The 17591-nt window shown below is 44.2% G+C and overlaps 1 protein-coding gene across 5 annotated transcripts; it reads left to right on the forward strand.

Annotated features, from left to right (window-relative positions):
- Nucleotides 1-984: 984 nt before the first annotated feature.
- Nucleotides 985-11774, forward strand: VGLL1 (vestigial like family member 1). Of its 5 annotated transcripts, XM_049827911.1 has the most exons (8): nt 985-1152; nt 1521-1638; nt 2150-2185; nt 4274-4340; nt 5172-5401; nt 5981-6397; nt 8540-8599; nt 9279-11774. In XM_049827911.1, exons 5-8 carry the CDS (start codon nt 5191-5193, stop codon nt 9317-9319), a joined length of 729 nt encoding a protein of 242 aa, XP_049683868.1. In that variant the 5' UTR covers nt 985-1152; nt 1521-1638; nt 2150-2185; nt 4274-4340; nt 5172-5190; the 3' UTR covers nt 9320-11774. The 5 variants fall into 5 exon arrangements, with proteins under 5 accessions (XP_049683868.1, XP_049683866.1, XP_049683867.1 ...); XM_049827909.1 differs by lacking the exon at nt 985-1152 and having other exon boundaries at nt 1159-1638; XM_049827910.1 differs by lacking the exons at nt 985-1152; nt 2150-2185 and having other exon boundaries at nt 1159-1638.
- Nucleotides 11775-17591: the final 5817 nt, after the last annotated feature.

Consider the following 17591-nt stretch of genomic DNA (forward strand, 5'->3'; position numbering starts at 1 on the left):
ACTGTAGCATTTGGTGCCCAGTGACTTCAATTTATAAAGCCTATATGTTAACATGCCAGCGTTTTCCAACTGGAGTCCAGCAGTCATGTTGCTAGAACTGTAAGTGTTTGCAGTGGGATAGTGGGATGTGGTGTTTGTTCCCTCTTTGTGGGTTTTGTCTCAGACTTCATTCTGGCTGCTTGTGTTAGCAGACCCTGCATGAAGATAAAAGGAGCTGGAGGAATGACTGCAGACACCATAGTTGTAATAGAGATTGGGGGGGGACGGGACACTGTTGTTTGTTAAGGACAAGCAGAATTGCAATTTTTATTCTTGGAAATTAAGTTTTTTGGTGTTTGGGTTTTTTTGTGGTTTTTGTTTTTAAAGCTTAACATTTTGAACGCTTAAAAAGTGCTGGAAATCAGTTGTTTCAATTCATAAACTGCAAAGGAATAGGGATGATAATCCCATTTTTACCCAGTAGTTCTTTGGGGTGTTCACGTAGGAGCTTTAAACTGATGCCATCTAACAACCTTATGAGTCCTTTAACTGCCAACCTAAGAGGAAATTCTTGAATGAGGTCTTGAAAAGCTTTAGCAGATGAAATCTCTGCCATATGAAACAGTTTAGAAAAGGGGGTAGAAGAACGAATGATTGAGATGTTGGCACTTGCCCTGCTGATAAACTGGAATCCAGTCTGTCTCACAATGAAAATGTGTTTGTGCAAAGAGTGTGTCAATAAAAGACTAAGCACCATCCTGGGAAATCTTACAGCCTGGTAGTTAAGTTGTTCTGGGAGATGGCAGAGGGCGGATTCGTACGTATTTAGGCAGAGAGCATTTGACTGTGCTCTCCTACTTTCTGTGTAAACAAACTCTTAAGCTACTGCATAAAAGACTTCATGTCACCACTTTTGTGACTCTAGTTCCCCTGTGTATTATTCCAGCTGTGACTGGCAAATTTGACCCTGATTCAGCATTTCTGGAATGGCTGCAATTTGGTAATCTTGGCAACTTTACTACAAAAAAAACCCCAAACTACCTGTTTCTTGCTACAGCCGTTACAGAACAAGAATGATGTTTTTATTTTCTGAAGATTTCTGTAGTCATTTAAACAGATCCAGTGAAGAAGAGAGAGAAAATTGGGTATCCAGCTTATCTGGGATGGAGACAGGTGATCTCTTCCTTCTTCCAGATGTTTGTAGTTACACACTTAATGCTGAATATGTTATAACCTGGCATAGGAAAGTCCTTTCTGACCCTGGCCATGTTTGGTTCTCTGCCATAACTTGTTTATCATCTTTCACTAAACTCTTCCGAAGTCCAGACGCTGTCTTCTTTATTGTGTACACTTTGTCATAAAAAAAGCCCTACTTACAATCCTATTTTCCTCATTCCTGAAACCTCCTAACCTGGTTGACTTGTTGGAGTGCATTTCATGCATTCTTAGCAGATAGGCTGAAGGAAACGCCTAGTTCACTCGCAGCTAGAGGCTAGAAAGCATGTAGGGAGTTCATGAACATTGCTTGTCTCTTCCTGCAGTCATTGCGGAGTGCACATAGCTTGCCGGGGCAAGGATCCCAAACTGCTGGACGCAGCATGACCGTCCCACATCTGGAAAATCTTACTGGTGTGACACCGTTGGTGACATTGCGTTAAGGTAGGAGAATTCAATGATAATTTCAATGTATGTTCACTGACTTTCTCAGATGTTCCCTCATTTGAAAGATACTTGAGGAAAGAGAATGCCTGCTTGTTAAATTAATGCTTAATAGTTGGGAAGTGGAATTTTTTTTATTTTATTTATTTTTAAAACTAGTTTGGGCTGCATGAACTAGAGAACAGAGGGTTCCCTGTCTGATGCTACAGTGATGGGAAATTAATACTACTAGCAAGGGTAGGGGATGTGAAAAATACTGTATAGTATTGTCACTTGTGGTGAGCTGTCAACAAACATGTCTCTTAAGCCTGTGTTGCCCTTGCATCCTTGTCCACCTGAAGGACAAATAACTTGGACAATTACTTGCACTATTTTGCCATAATTAACCCATTCTGAGAGTCGTGTGAGGTGACCTGAGTCCCATTTCATCGTGAGCTCCAGTTCTTCTACTATAGTTTGACAGCAGTTAGTGGCAGACACAAATCGGAAGGATTTCTGCCTTTTTTTGCAGACTTCCTGCTGGAAGATGGAAGAATGGGAAATTCAGGTAATGCAGACCACAGTGCTCCAAATCTTAAGTCCTGACTCTTGGGACATTAGATTCCTCTTACATGCATATGGTTCACTGAGGGGACTGAGATATAACCTAGGTTATATCCAGCCTTCTTATGACTACTTGTGGGAAAGCACAAGAGGTTTTGGGGGGAAATGAGGAGAAAAAAAAAAAAAAAAAGACCATTCTTTCTTTTAAAAAATGTATTGTTTTTCTAATATTGTAACTACTGTGGTCACAATTCACAGAAGCGTAATAGCTGCTACACACCACTAAATAAATGGTGCTAAAAGAGCTTACAATTAATGTCACAAGCAAGTCAAGCATGTTAATAAAGTGGTACAAAGACACAGTGGCTGGCTTGCACTGAGTGAGGAACAGGAAAAATAGACCTCTGGGCCAGAGCTAATGCTTTTTAAATTGTACGTTGATGTGTGGTGGTAGAGCAGTGTAGGAAGAGCTGGTTTGCTGCTTGCTATTGAGATGGCCTGATGTAGTCCTTTTTCGGGCCATATGGTTGCTGATGACTTTGCCAAGCTTTCACCGCTTGGGTTGGAATTTTCCATGGCAAGCGTTGGCCTCCAGCTGAGCAACCAGAAAGTTTCTTAACCTAAACAGTGGGTTGCTTTCCGAAACAAAACTGGGAAAAAAATAGTGTCTCTTCCTGTGCTTGAAGTTGTTTGGCTGGGTTGTGCTAGTTTCTGCTCCCCTCATGGGCCTTGGGAAGATGCCTGTAAATCAGGAGGAAGGTTTTTTGGTTTAAGTTTTCTGTGTTTGGGAAAGTTTGGTCAGCTTTAAAGTTCTGAAAGATTGTCTTCTCCATCAGACAACTGCTATGGAGTATCCCCTTGCATTTCCTAACTGGTGGCCAACCTGTATTTGTCCCATCCCCACCACTATGTTCAGGTGGACCAGAGGTTGGAGTTGAGGAAAGGATGCAAGAAGGGCAAAGCAATAGAAATCCTAAGATGAGGACTGAGGAACTCTTGAGTTTGAACATAAATTGGTAGTTGATGACAGGGGACTAGGGCTAGTGAGCAAGGGATCATGAAGAGGGGGAGAAATGAACAGACAATATGGGGGAAGTAGAGCTAACAAGCAAAACTAGACATAGAAGCAAATGATAAACATGGACAAGAAGTTTGTAGGTGAAGGCTTGAGATTAAAAAAGGGAATGGATTATGGCTGGATAACCTTAATCCTCATTTTTCTTAATGTCTGAATAGTTGGCTTTACAGCCTGAACAGTCTTTTCATGCATAAGAAACACTGAGAGACCATTTGGAGGCAGCCTTTGCAGATATTTCAGAATACCCTTCCAGACACAGATGAGTGCAATGTTTATTAGGAAGGTACTGAGGATTGGGGGGTTTATGTATGGTTAGAAAACAAATCCGATAAATGTATCGGAATAGATTAAGCAACACTCTGTATTGCAGGGCTAGTTGGATGGAAACACAATCTAATGATTCATTAGGTTTTGTCTGATAAAACTGGCTATTGGCTGAAGGTTTCCCCAGTCTCTGAAAAATAGCGGCCTTCTTTTTGCTAGCAAGGTAAATCAATTATGCTATGCGGTGTGATGAGCTGTTCCAGTGAGACTGGAAAATTGAATAGAAACAGCAGGCACTTCTCACTGCATGCATAGCTTGAGCATTGCTAAATATGATTTTGATTACAGCAGAACGTATGAGCTCTGGTTGTAGAACTAGCTCCCCTGCGGCCAGAAACTGCACAAATGCATAAAAACGATCCTTCTCCAGGGCAAGCAGTGACGTTCCTTGTCCTACTCTTACCATATCTGGCAGCAGAGATTTTTAAGAACAAAAAGGAGTCTTACAGTCTTCTGTTGACTTCCTGCAAACTATTTTAGAGTAATTCCTGCCTTAAATCCGTAACTTCTGGTTGAGCTCCAGTGTGTGTGTTAGCAGTTTTGCTACCAAAGTTTTAAGCAACTGGCAGACCCACCACGTTCCTAGGTAAGTTGTTGCAAACAAAAAGGGGTTTTTGTTTGGTGGGTTCTTTTACTTGAATTTGCCATAATTTGAATTTACAGTAATTTAATCTGAGTGTCTTTTTCTAGCAGGTGAAGCAACTAATTGCTCTCGGAAGTCTTTTCCTTGTGGAGGTCTGTGCTGACAGTGATCAAGGTACTTCGAACTCTACTGTATCTAAAGTTGTTATTATTTTAAGCTCCAATGCGTATTTTTTTCTTCTTTAATTTTTTTTTCACTCTGTCAGTATGGGTTTTTTTGAACAATGCAAAAAACAGAATTGGACAAAGCATTTTGATAAGTTCACCCTGAGCTTCATCCAGGGATAATGCCACCTCTGTATTGTCTGAAGTGCTTCCATTCTTTTAGCACGCTTCCATCCTCAGGGTATATTTGCGCAGTGCTAGATCCTAAGCCCAGAGTTATAAAGATGGATGAAGGCAGAGTGAGAAATAACAGCTGGTGGATAGATGTACTGATGTTATTCTTCAATAGAGCCGATGCTATGGCATTGACAGGTAACTTATACAAGGTTGGTATCCAACAGGCCCTCTGCATCTCTAAGCCATTCACTGCTTTCAAGACGCAGTATGCCTTACTAAAGTTGCACATTGTACAGTTATATCAAACTTAGAGCTGACCAGCAAAAGATAACTGCATTGAATGAGTTAAAGACTAATTGGACTCAATTTGTCTGATTGGGAAAAATGCACCCCCATCAAAATTCTGAAAAATATAGTACATATTTATTGAAAGGTTTCTCCTTTTGATTTATACTTCAAGTATTTCCTATTAGAAGTATATAGTAAGGAAATCAGTAAAGAAAAGGTGCATGGAAGAAGCAGAAACCCAGATGATTAATCTAATCTTACTAGTAACGGTTCTTGTGGCACTACCAGTTTCAGGAAGAAGGCGGGCTCACCACTGACTGCGGACTTTAAGTTGAATAGTATTTCTTTGACTGGTCTGTTGTTCTTGTTTTGGCAGGGGCTGTTGGTTATTGAAAATGGAAGAAACAAGGAAGCTCTCTCCAAAGCCGTGTAAAAGCAAAGAACCTGTGAAAACAGAATGGGGGTCTCAGAGTGTTGTATTTACGTATTTCCAAGGGGATATTAACAGTGTGGTAGATGAACATTTTTCTAGAGCTCTAAGCAATGCCAAGAACCCACAAGACCTAAGCACAAAGCACAAGGGTGAGACTGTTGTCCTGAAGAACGGTGAGCGGCTTTCCACGTGTGAGCATGGTGTTAGACAGGGGTGACTAGCTTTCACTAACGAATTTAAGATGCAGCGTGCTTCAATTTGGAATTGTGTGCAAACAGAAAGCAAGAAAATTGTGCTTGCAAAGCCCTGGATTATGTAGCTGGGACTTCCTGGGCAAAAACCTGTGCTCGCTGGTGTCCTTCCCAAGCTCTCTGTTGGCGGGACCGGGTCCTTGTTTTCCAGCCAAGAGCCTCCATCACTGTCAGATGCATTAAGCACATTATGACTTAATTTGTTGTCTTTGCAAGAATATATTTGTCTAAGCTTGCAATTGTTAAAACCCTGCCTATGCCAGTGGCCTGTAAGAAAACACATGTAATATTTATTTGAAAGTATTGGTGGTGTTGGTTTAATCCTGTTTTAGTATGAATTTGTTGTTGATTTTTAAGATAAGCAGCACTAAAGTGAATATATATTTCTTTAAAAATGAATATGCAATCTGGTAGCATTCCCTTAGAAGTCCATTGGAATTTGCCTTGGAAAAAAGTGAGAATTTACGAGACTTCAGATGCTTTCTTTCTTTTTTTAAGTAGATAGCATGTCTCCCCATCAGTGGAATTTCTCTTCACATTGCTCCAAACCATATCCGTCATCTTCAGCTACAAGCATGTCAAATTCTGGTCTGAATTTTTCTGCTGCTGGTATGGCAGGCCAATACCAGCCATCAACTCTGCGGAGTCATCCAACTCAACCTGCAGATTTATGGCCCTTCCCTTCGATTGGGACTCCCAGTCTTACCAGTTCGGTGTATCATCATGCCTTGCCTGACCTGCATGCGGTAGATGAACCGATCTCTGACAGGAAATACGGTTCTCTTCTTGGTCTTCTGCAGCAGGAAAGGTGCCTGACATCCATGCAAGAATGTACCATGAAGCAACACTCAAGTCCTGCTTGTATGACTGGACCTGCTAGGTTACAAAATATAAGTCAAAGTTCAGCTCCTGGGGGAGGTAAGGAGATACTTATTATCACTTTATTCTTTGATAGCATCTTATGTAAAGAGACAAAAATAATACAGTCTGTTCCTACAGTTCACAAGCTGGAGTCATCTCCAGCCCAGCTCATAGGAATTTTTTTCAATAGTTAACCCATGCTGTGTACTGTTTTACTTGGGATTGATTAGCTATATAGTACGGCTTCATCAAAAATACGCACTGCCCACTTGCATAGTGTTTTGCCTTCTGGCTCACATTAGGGAGATACTTTAAGTGAATATAAGCATTATCCACAGTGTTATCAGGATCTCTACCTTATAGGTAGCAGGTAGGGTGGCACTGTGTGTACTGGATGCTCCTGTATTATGACAAGAAAGGAGTGGCCAGGTAAGAGCCCTGAGCAACCGAACTTACTGCGTAGGGCGTTAGTGATATTCTGAATACAGGATGTGAAACTGCAGCCCTTACCAGAATGGCCAGGGATTTCTCTCCCTCCCCAGTCTCTGTCTGTAGCTGGAAGGACTAGGGTAAAGGGGCTGGCGGGCTGGCCTTGCCTTGTCTGCCAGCTAATTGCTGCCTGCCACGAAGCACTGCTGCCCTGTGTGTCAAAGGCTGTGTCTGCGTTTTGCAGTAGATTTCCCAGAACTAATGCAATTCACGCAGAAGTGATGATTGTTACTTACTTATTATAAACAATTAGTAGGAATCCCAATCCTAGATACTACTAGCGCACAGGAGAAAGGGGCTGGTGGCTGAAGTCCGTTTCCCAGGAGCTTACGTTCCTACAGCATCTAGGTTGGCTGGATAAAATTGCTCCCTTGTGAGTAATTTCTGCCTTTGAGAAGCTCTCTGAGATCAAGCTTCCTGGCCAGAGCCCTGGTGCCCTGCTAGGGTATGCCTGCATTGCTGTTCCTAGGCGTTACCCGGATAGTCAGCTTGGCACTGGTCTCCAAGAAAAAGGGTTGTGAAATGTTTAGGGAGTTGCTGGAAAAATACAGCATGTCCTACCGGGTGCTTCTAGATAAAAAAAAAAAACAACAAACAGGCATGTGAAGAAGTGATCCTGAGTCTTAGGTTTTGAAAAATAACCAGCTGTGAAATACCTACTGGTTACCTGGTTTCTAATCTGCATCGGCAAAAATATGGCAGAACGTGGGCTAAAACTACCATTTACATCTAGAGGCAGTCTTCTCCACAGTTCCTCTTTTGAGGCTATACTGAAGCTCTGTTGTTATGAGGACCCCAACTGTAGGTGTGTTGCTACCTTAGTCCTGCTAGTGTGTCTAATGCCTGTCTGTGTCTGTGCATGGAAAAGGGAGAGTGTGTGTGTCTTTGGCTGGAATACAAACTTTCTGCTCATGATACGTAGTTAGATTTAGCTGAGGCTGTATGTATGTGTTACACAGGCATGCACCCTAGACTTTTTGCAGCTAGTAAGTGACAGTCTAATTACTTTAAAGACACTGTCTGGACTTCTAGGGTTTAATTTAAGAACAAGGTTAGGTGCCCTCTTCCCCCAAGGGGGCAATGTGAGCCTATCAAGCCTTGGGAACCCAAAGAACCAACCCCTCCAAAAGAGGAGATGTTTCATGAAACTAGTCTTGGAATCGAAAAAGGGAAGCAGTGCTGACAACAGTGGACTTTTTGTTGAGAATTTCAGAAAGAAAATGAGTGGGGGAAAAATTGAAAAGGAAATTAAACAGCTTGGTGCTCCCCAGCCATCACAAATCAAAGCCTTTTCTTTCAGGAGGTTTACAGGGCCTTTCTGAATATTCAGGGAGCCTTGTAACACCACATGTGTAACACTCTACATGTGCTTATCAAGCAACCCAAAAAGAACAGATAAGAAATGGCTGGCCCAGGTTCACAGGGAATCTTTGGCAAGTCCCTAGGATGTGTGCATCTAGTCTGGCTGTGGGAGTCCCTGTTTCTTGGCTCTATCTGTTAAATATACTTCTTGTTGCGCTGTGTCATGTTTAAGAACAGCTGATATTTATATTTATGGAAGTGTATATTGCTGTGCCAGACAGCACAGAGCTCCCCAGCACCTGTGCTATAGGCTGGGCTGCAAAAGCACAAGGTTTCTTTAGGAACTACTGTCTGCTTTTAGCTCTGTGTTGAATCTCTGCTCATCTCCAGTATTTTCTTTTTTCTAAGAGAGAAGAGCAAGCTCTTACCAAGGCTCAGAAAATCCCAGTGTAAGCCATGCCACTGCAGGTGAGTAATGAAACCAGCAGGTTTGGAACAAATGAATACTCTCCTCTGAAGGACAGCTGCCTTGTTTACGCATGCAGCATTAAAGATGCTTCCTTGCTTGCTTCCCAACTGTATTTCAAAAGCTTGCTTTTTCCCCAGATGTAGACACCATCTCCCATAGCTACATTAACAGAGAAGAGGGAAAACATTCTATTAAAATGAGATATGTGATTTTCTAACTCCATCTACCTTAGTTTTTATGGTTATACCATCAGCCTGCCACTTCACAATGCCTATTTTGCACTGGCTGTCCACGTTTCAGATCCCAGAAAGGTAGGACACCCCTTGCTTTGTATCTCAAGCACCTGGCTTCAGGCTGAGGTCCCCGTTGGAGCTGGGTGTTAGCATTACTGCAGTTTTCACCAGCAAATGCACCACACTGCTTGGAGAGTTGTTCTAAGAAATTATTCCCAAAGCATTCAGGCTTCCATATTTTTATTAGTCTCTTGAGACTGTGTCATACCCTGATGTTGGTTCTTTGATGTGCAGTATTTTGGGGATACTTTGGATGGGTCATTCTGGTTATTCTAGTAAGGGCCCTCTTGCATCAGACCCAAAGGTGCAATTTTTTTTGCACAACATCCTAAGAGATTGCGTGGACTATGCTGTTTGACTGTCCTGATACTGCTGTGTCTTTCAGGTATTCAGATTCATGACAGAAGACGAGATTTGTACTTTTAGCAACTGGATGTTTCTACTTCGTTCTGAAAGAGAAAGTTCTTGCTGTGAACTTTTATTATTTGCAACTGTGAATCAAGAAGAAATGAACTGCAGCTATTCTGTGCTTTTTCTCTCAGTTGGAAGAATACATGTACTATTTACTATCTGGGGAATTAAAAATCATCTTTTTCTATTCAGTAAATAACTTCTAATAGCTATGGTATTAAACCTGACAGTATGTTTGTTGTGAAGAAATATTGTCAACTTAAGGCTTTTCATGTAGCCCTCTTGAAAGGACTTCTAGCACTTTTTAATCTTTCTGTGTTTATTCATTTACCTTCTCTTGATAAGAAGCACGATTCTTATCAATGCAGTTGATAACTGATAAGTGCAGGGACGCAGTTAGCATAAATTCAGTGCTGCAGCTTCTTAGTTGATTTGATATCTCCATATTGTTTAAAATAGTCTTAGACCATGGGCAAGAGACTTCAAGAAAACCACAGGTCAGCAAAACACATTATCGTGTTTTGGAAGTACAGTAATTTGTAACCATACTTGCAATTCACAGGGACATTCTTCAGAAACTATATAATATGCATATGCCCAAAGGCTCTATTTTGCCTGCTTATAATGTATAATCATCCTCTAGAAAACAGTGAATTAACACTAGATCTGGGAGGAAATCTGGATCCTCACTGGATGCAATTGAAATCCCATTGAGTAAAAAGCTGGAGGTGGGAACAGTCTATTTTCCCAGTCTCTCTGCAGGTGTAAAAGGTTCTCTTTCTAAATAAACCCCGTGGGGCTGAATTTTAAATTATTGACCTTGAAAGGCTTGGCCACCTGAACAAGCAAAAATCAATCCCTTCGTGGTAGCTGCATCCCACAGATTTCAGAGCAGCTGAATGGAGGGGTGGTCTGTCTCGATGCTCTTCCATGCAGCAAAAGTGGCAGCCATGAACCAGGCATTGATACTGCACGTTCAGATCCTCCCCTTGCTTCACCACTCACCCTTGGCAAATATGTTTGCTGAAGCTACTGTGAGTAAAACTTCATGTGACTGGTGTTTAGATTTGTGCATGTAATCCCTGCAGTAAGAGAGACTGCTTAGCCTTTATTGTAAATCCTAAGGATAAAAAAGCTTTGGGTTTATTTTTTCCTTCTTCGTTAGCTATACATTAACTAAACATAAAGGAGCACAATTAACTTTTTCTGACAGCTCTACACAGTTGCTTAAAGAAATTTGACCTTTGAGATACTAGAGCTTGTGAGTTATAGGACAAATCCTTAGCTGGTGTAAGTGTTTGTGGATCTGTTTACACCAGGTATCTGTGCTGCCACCGGTCTACTTCAGTTATAACACCTTGTGTAATTTTATAAATAATTTGAGTTCAGCAACGTTAGATGTTTATGGTACTGATTTAAAAAGAAAAATTTTAAAAATCCCATTTGTATCATACAAGTTTGCTCTCGCATATACATGAGCTAGACCAACCTGAGATCACAGCGAGGGGAACTACTTTAACTAAATTAATAAAAGGTAGACCAACATCCTGTCTCCCTGTATAGACGAGCATGGAAAAATCACTTGTTTTTAATATTTCTACAAAATTGCCTTTCTTACCTTTTAAGTTTAGGAATACATCTCCAAGTAGTTTTCTTCTGTCGTGCCAGATCACTTAATTCCCTGATTTTTAGGGCTACGTGGTAAGATAACCTGATTTCCTCTATGGGACGAAGCAAAGATTTCCAAGCTGTACTCCATACATCTGTCTTACTAGTGTGTATTGTAATTTCGGTTATTGCTTCAAAATAGTGAAATATTATTTTTGTCTCCCTCTGCCATCCCTCCTAAAGGAAAATGGTTAAATAATTTCTCTCCAAGGTCTGAAAAGACACATAACAGTATATTTAAATGCTCTTAAAATGTAGTGCTGCTTGGTTGGTCCTGTGCGTGTGTCGGCTGGAAATATTCAAAGTGACTTATAACCTGTGTTTCTGGTGAATCAACCAAGTGGACTTGGACCGTGTGGGGGTGGGGGGGAAACCCCCTTGTTTTTAAATGTATGTCAGTGCAAGGACACAAGGCATCAGGGATTGTGCCTTGACATGGTAACGCTTTGAACCATTGCTTCGAGGTTTGGCAATGCTGCGTCTTTGTCATCCAGCTGTGCGGCAGACCTGGGAAAAAGGAGCAAGTGCTGGGCTCCACGCTGGGCGTACGGGTGCTTGCTCTCTTCCCAGGCTGTTAGAAGAATGATGACTTTGGGGTAGAGGGTTGGGGCACAGAGGCTCCGCCGTTTTGTCTTACACCACTGCAGCAACATGCACCAGAGCGTGCCTTGGGTTTACAGGCATCTTGCTTTTCTTCTGCAATAAACATGGTTAACCCATCAGTGCAATCTGCCTTTCATGATTTCATATGAATAGAGGTTTGAACATTTCACAGCGGTTCCCTACATTAGGTAGGCTTTTATATATAAGTGTATATACTATATATCTAAAATAAATATATACATATATATTTCTCTCAATATTGTTTGTCCAGAGGGGAGTGTTTCTTGTTTCTCCGCTCAGGCTAGCGCTGCGTTCCTGATGCTGCCATGCTGCCGTCATGCTCCGATGGCGGCATCTTCATTCCCATTCGGTACGTGCGCTCGTTTGCTCAGAAGGACTTGGCAGACAGCGCGCTGAATTCAGCAGCTGCCATCTGGTACTTCCCACGGTTATTTTCGGTTCCTTCTCTGAATGCAGCAATCATGGTGGTGACGGGAGGAGAAGGGATGTGGGATGTACCCGTTTCAACAGGTTCTGACTCCCCGAATGCTAGCGCACCTCTGCAGAGACCGCTCCGAAGGACAGAAGGACAAACGTGGGCCGGGTGCTACATTCTCTGGTAATCTACTGACCCTGTGGGAAACCACAGTTTGCCTCCCATTTGGGTACCATTTCTAAAGCTCTAGTCCAGGAATAACTTCTTTGCACAGATGGTTTTTTCTCCTGTCTTTTTCTGATGGGCAGATGAGATGCAAACTACGTGCTCTGTGAGCCCTGTTCAGAGACTAATGCAGAGAAAAACACTCAAGTGTTTGACGTGCCTACCCTGTGAAGAGTCTGGGGCTTTTTTTAATAAGCTGCAGGAACTGTTGTACATTTTTTCGCCATGCATGTCCCAGGACACAGCTATTTGCTTCCGCGTGTCTCGTGTTTGCAGGCGCCTTGCTCTGCCTTCTTGTGTGGGATGGCCCTGGTCCAGCTCCTCCTCTGATGGTCAGATAAACCTTGTGGGTGGCTGGGAGCAGCATAGCTGGCTTAGCTACTCCACCCCATTTTAGTCACTCATTAGTAGTGTTAAAAATAGTCCCAGACTGCAATGACAAACGAGAGAGATTCTTTTGCTATTAAAGAAAAACCTAAAGGTTTTTAAAAGGAAACAACAAAAAACAAAAGGCAGGAATGCTACTGGGTAACTTGGCCACAGTTTATATGGCCTCTTCTGGGTGTTCATTGCCTTTCTTCCCCATCAGCCTAGCTTTCTGCTTGACATCGGTCTAGTTCCGAAATGTCCCAGAAACACGATGGAGGTGTGACAGTATGTTTGCATTTATCTTATTCCTAATTTTGGATGAACAGCTGAAAGAAACACAAGTTTTCCCGTGTGTGCTCAGGCTGGAGGTGGCAGTGCTTTGCGGGGGAGCTGGGCTGTCTCCGGGGTCACTGCGAGAGGGGTGGCCCAGGGGACCACCAGGTCACAGTGATGCTCACAGCGATGTCACCTGGGAAAATGGTCATAGCTGGTGACCCTCACCCTGGAGCTGATATTCCTCATCCCTTTTTGGAGAGGGGAACTCAAGCTGCTGTTGCTTCTGTTTTTTGTTCAGGTGTCAATTAATTTGTCCCATCACAGGTGAGAAAGGGACACCTCATGCACCCATGTGGCATGTAGCCTTTGGTAAACACTTGCTCATCTCTGGAATTTTTGACTGTCTTGTGGTTTTTAAGCCTCTTTTCTGGCAGGCTCTGCCAAGCAGGACAGTCCTGCTCCTGGTGAGGGGCTCAAAGTCACACAGCAAGGCTGAGGTCTGGCCGGAGCACGTCAGCATTGCTGAATTTGTAGTTGTTTGAACTAACAGTGTGATCTGGGCCCTGCACAATGCTGCAGATGTCAGGAACCAGAAGTGATGTTTGCAAGTGTCCAAAATACTTTTTCTTTTTTTTTTTTTTTTTTTTTAAAGAAAAATAATCTCGAAAGTGGTTCATGTGGGAAAGTTCTCAAAGCATTGAAGAAAGCAAGCAGTTTGGAGGAAGACAAAAGTGACCTGATGGCATCCTCCCCCCGGCACGGAGAGCAGAAGCACGGGTAGGAAAGAGCTCGCCATCAGCCCGGAGAGGCTTTCGCTTTCACTCACAAATGTGACAGCTTCTCGTTCCTGGATAGATGAGCTCCCAAATCCCCCTAGGAAAATGGCAACCAAACCGAGCCGAGCCCTTTCTATCCCTTTCTGAAGGGCTGGCTCTGTTTGCTTCGTTTCCAAGCAGCCTGGAGAACCTCGCAGGCTGCCAGCCCTGCCGCTGGGGGTGAGAGCCTGGCAGGTCGGTGCCGCTGCCGGCGGCCACCCCAGCTGGAGCCGCGATAAGGAGGGGAACCAGAGCCAAACTTTTGCTCAGAAAGCACGGTGCTCTGCCAGCCTTTTCCAAAGCTGGTGTCAGTAAAAATGCCCCTTACTGGTTGGGGAGTTTTGTGTGTATTTGTGGTGGGGTTTTTTTCCCCCCTTGGACAGATTTATGACTAAGTGACCACATGGTCTTGGTACAAATGAAGGCAAACGTGAAATAACTAGGAGAGGTGATTTCCTGGGAATGGTAAAATGTTGTTGCACCGCTTTGTTCTGGGATGTGTTTTCCTGTACTGTCTGGTTTAAAACACTGCTTGTTTTGGGCTCAGGGCTCTAATCCACTTAGCCGCTGATCCACTGAGACCTTGGTCCTCCCCTCTGAGTTATCATGTATCGTTACACTTGGAGGATTTCAGCAGAGAACTGGTGCAAACCGGTGGTTTTGGTCCCTTGGTTGCTGGGAGGATGCTTTCCTTGTTTCAGTATCACACACCGTGTCGGAGGGCCGCGTGTTACCGCACTGGCAATACTGCTGTGCAAGCAACTCGGCTGTGGTCATGTCACCCAGATCACAATTTCTTTGCTGAGGGGGTGCAAAAGCAGCTGAGGTGTGGGAAGTCAGCGGCTGGGCTGCAGCACAGGACCACGGGGCTCTCCAGGCCAGCTCAGAGGATGCTTTCGGGTGGGCTGGAGCCATACCGGAGCTGGCTGACCCAAACTGGCTGTGAGGCAACTCAGATGTGGCGTTCCCCTAAACCATGGTCCACCGAGAGTCCCTCAGGTCCCCTCTGATCTGCCGTGAACCCGGCTGAGCTCCTCAGCACCCACGCTGCTGATTCACCCTGCCCCTGCAGCCGGGCTTCTTGGCGGGGGTTAAGCTGGGTGCAGCGCTTCCCGTGAGCAAGGCTGGCCCCAAAAAGCCCTTGCACCCCGGAAAGGTGGCTGCTTCCCCGACCTCCATCCTCACCTCTGTACCCCCATCTCCCCCCCCCCCCCCATCACCCCAGCCTGGGCTTTGAAAGCTCTGGGTCTGAGTCTGAGCAGAGCAATTTGTGTTTTCCCCATCTCTCTTTCTCCTCATGGCGAATGCTAGGTATAGCACGGGGCTATTTAAATATCATCAAGCAGTATTTCATACTGAAACACAACAGCGTTTCGTCCCCTGGTTACTACTTTTCCACCTGAGATAGGGACAAAGCAACAGCTCTCTCCTACACAGCGCAATTAAAATAAAAAGTTTCTGTGCTCAGCATTTTAAAATCTCTCAATTAGCTCCCAGTACTGTATATTTACCAGAGATAAGTGTCACTTTAGGTAAATCCCTCTGCCAAATGGAAAAACAAATTGAGCGGATGGAAGGAAACTGAATGTACCGAACACCCAAAGGGCAGCTCTGGTAACTGAGCGCAGCCCAAAATAATCCTGTACTCGCTGCCTGTCGCACGCTGTCTCCCTGTGCCTGGACGGCTGCGAGTGACTCCATCGGCAGCGGAGAAGCACCCCCGCACACATGGGCTTCATCTGTTACCCGTGTTTGTAGGCTCAGAGATGACCCAAGACTTGCAGATCCCATGAATGATGTGGTCAAAGGACAACCCTTTGATTTGGCCTTGCAGAAGATCAACCCTTTCTTGGTCTTTAAGGATTAGTTCCCAGGAAAGCCTTGAAAGTCTCAAAGTTTTGTGAACCCCATCCAGCTACTGGGCCCACAGAGCAGCCCCCACGCCTGACTGGGTCTGGTTGTGGCTCTGGAAACCAAGACCTCTGGATTTGTGTAAGTTGTAGAGAAATAGAGACTAATGCAGACGAGCCAGGTTCTCAGGGGGCTGGGGAGTAATGATATTGCTTCTTGTGAACTACCTAAATATCATCAAGTCTCAAGTGTGTGCCGGATAGAAGGTATTTAACAAAAGTCGCCATGTGCAGCTCACCAGCACGAGGAACGTTGTGTGCAATCTGGGTACTGTACTCAAATCACTCCAGAGAAAAACACAAGGACTAATTAAAAATGATGGGCAATTAGGAAAGTCCTCCAGCTGGACTTTTTGATGCATGAAGGAGGTTTTTTTTAAGGTAGAATAAGTAGAGTTTAAGGAAAATCTCCTGGCTTTAGTAAGCTGTCACATAACTAAGACATTTGAGATGTGTGTTGCTATCACAATTCCACCTACCGTGCATTGTTGGTGCTGGATCAGCGCCACGTTTTAAGAAAAGATTAACATCGAAACACTCTTTCCCCTGCTTCACGTTGCACCAATAACTGCTGATTGCAAGTGAGCAAAGAGCAGCCAGGCATTATTTTTCTTGTGAATCATAAAGGTACTTTGCTAGAAAAACAGCATCAAAGACTGCGCCGCGTTGCGGGTACACAGCACCCGAGGTCTCTGCGTAACATGAAGGTGAGTGATTTACTCTGAGTAAAAGGGCTGGGGCAGGAGGGGCAGGGGGACTTCCACTCTGCTCCATGCAGGATCTAAGCACCATCTCATTGACTTCTACATTTGCTGACAGAGTGAGTGTGAAACAATTGCCCAACGCCTGCCGTGGGCGATTTGGACTGTTTTTCTGGGTTTGTCCAAATATGTAGGACGAGGATCACGGTTGCACCATTTGTCTTGTTTCTTGCAAAAAAAAATAGTATGGACGAGTCAGTTTATTAGATGGATTTAAGGCGTAAAATCCATATGCATCATCTGTAAGATGACTTATTGAACAAAGCTGGTCAGCATGTGACTAACGCCTGCCCACACCTGGGCAGGGCTGGAGGATGAGCTGGGTCTGACGAGGAGGCTTCTAGGTCTGTTGTTCAAAACACGCTGTTATGGACCGCTTGTCTCACAGGGACACCTATGGGATGGTGCAACGGTGGGGAAGATCAGGAGGCAAAGCCCCACCGGAGCCCACAGCCACGGGCAGACAGCGAGTTGAAGGGTGCACCACGCATCGTCATCCCACAAGGCATCCCTGTGCAGCATCCTCCCAGTACAGGCGCAAGCGGTGACCCCCGCATAGCAACCCATTGTCTGCCCACAGGCTGTGTCAAGGTATCCCAAAAAGTAGGTGGTTTTTCTTAATTTTTCCTTGCTTACACAGGAAAGCACCTGGAAATACTGGTGAGAAGTGGTGGTTTGGGAAGCAGCTCTGACATTATCCCGCAGGGTGCTGGTGCTGCCTGGGCTGCAGCAGGCTGCCAGGCTGGTCTTATTCCAGGCAGATTTCCCACACTGACAGGCTGTAGGGCACAAAACAACCATACAACAGTGACTAATGGGAATTGCTGCCCGTCTCCATGCAGAAACACTTGGGATGGGAAGGTTTCAGGGAAATAAGAGCCTTCTCTATCACTCCTCCTTGCCTGGGAAAAATGCTTTCTGTGGCTTTGCAAATTGGGGAACGCGGGAACCAAGAGCCAGGTTTACTCCCCTGCGCATATCCATCCCTCTCATCTCTCATATACACAGCTGCAGCATGCACAGAAATTTGCTTTAATGCAAACTGAAAACCCAATGACCTTCTGGCCTGATCCCGGCTTTTATGCTTATGAAGACAGATAGAAACTTTCTCATATGCAGCAGTGCATCAGGAGCATAAGCTATGGCAATCCTGCCTGTCACCGACTTTGTTTATGTCAATAAGATCAGGAATGTTGCACATCTCTGCAGGCACGACGAAAGGAA

The sequence above is a fragment of the Accipiter gentilis genome, chromosome 24, assembly GCF_929443795.1.
Source record: "Accipiter gentilis chromosome 24, bAccGen1.1, whole genome shotgun sequence".
NCBI classification, from domain to species: Eukaryota; Metazoa; Chordata; class Aves; order Accipitriformes; family Accipitridae; genus Astur; species Astur gentilis.

Bases quoted from the DNA above. Each gene is read 5' to 3' on its own strand.
- VGLL1 (XM_049827911.1), top strand. From the start codon at position 5,191: ATGGAAGAAACAAGGAAGCTCTCTCCAAAGCCGTGTAAAAGCAAAGAA. The intron at 5,402-5,980 runs GTGAGCGGCTTT...TTTTTTAAGTAG, and splicing joins GACTGTTGTCCTGAAGAACG to ATAGCATGTCTCCCCATCAG. The intron at 6,398-8,539 runs GTAAGGAGATAC...CTTTTTTCTAAG, and splicing joins AAGTTCAGCTCCTGGGGGAG to AGAGAAGAGCAAGCTCTTAC.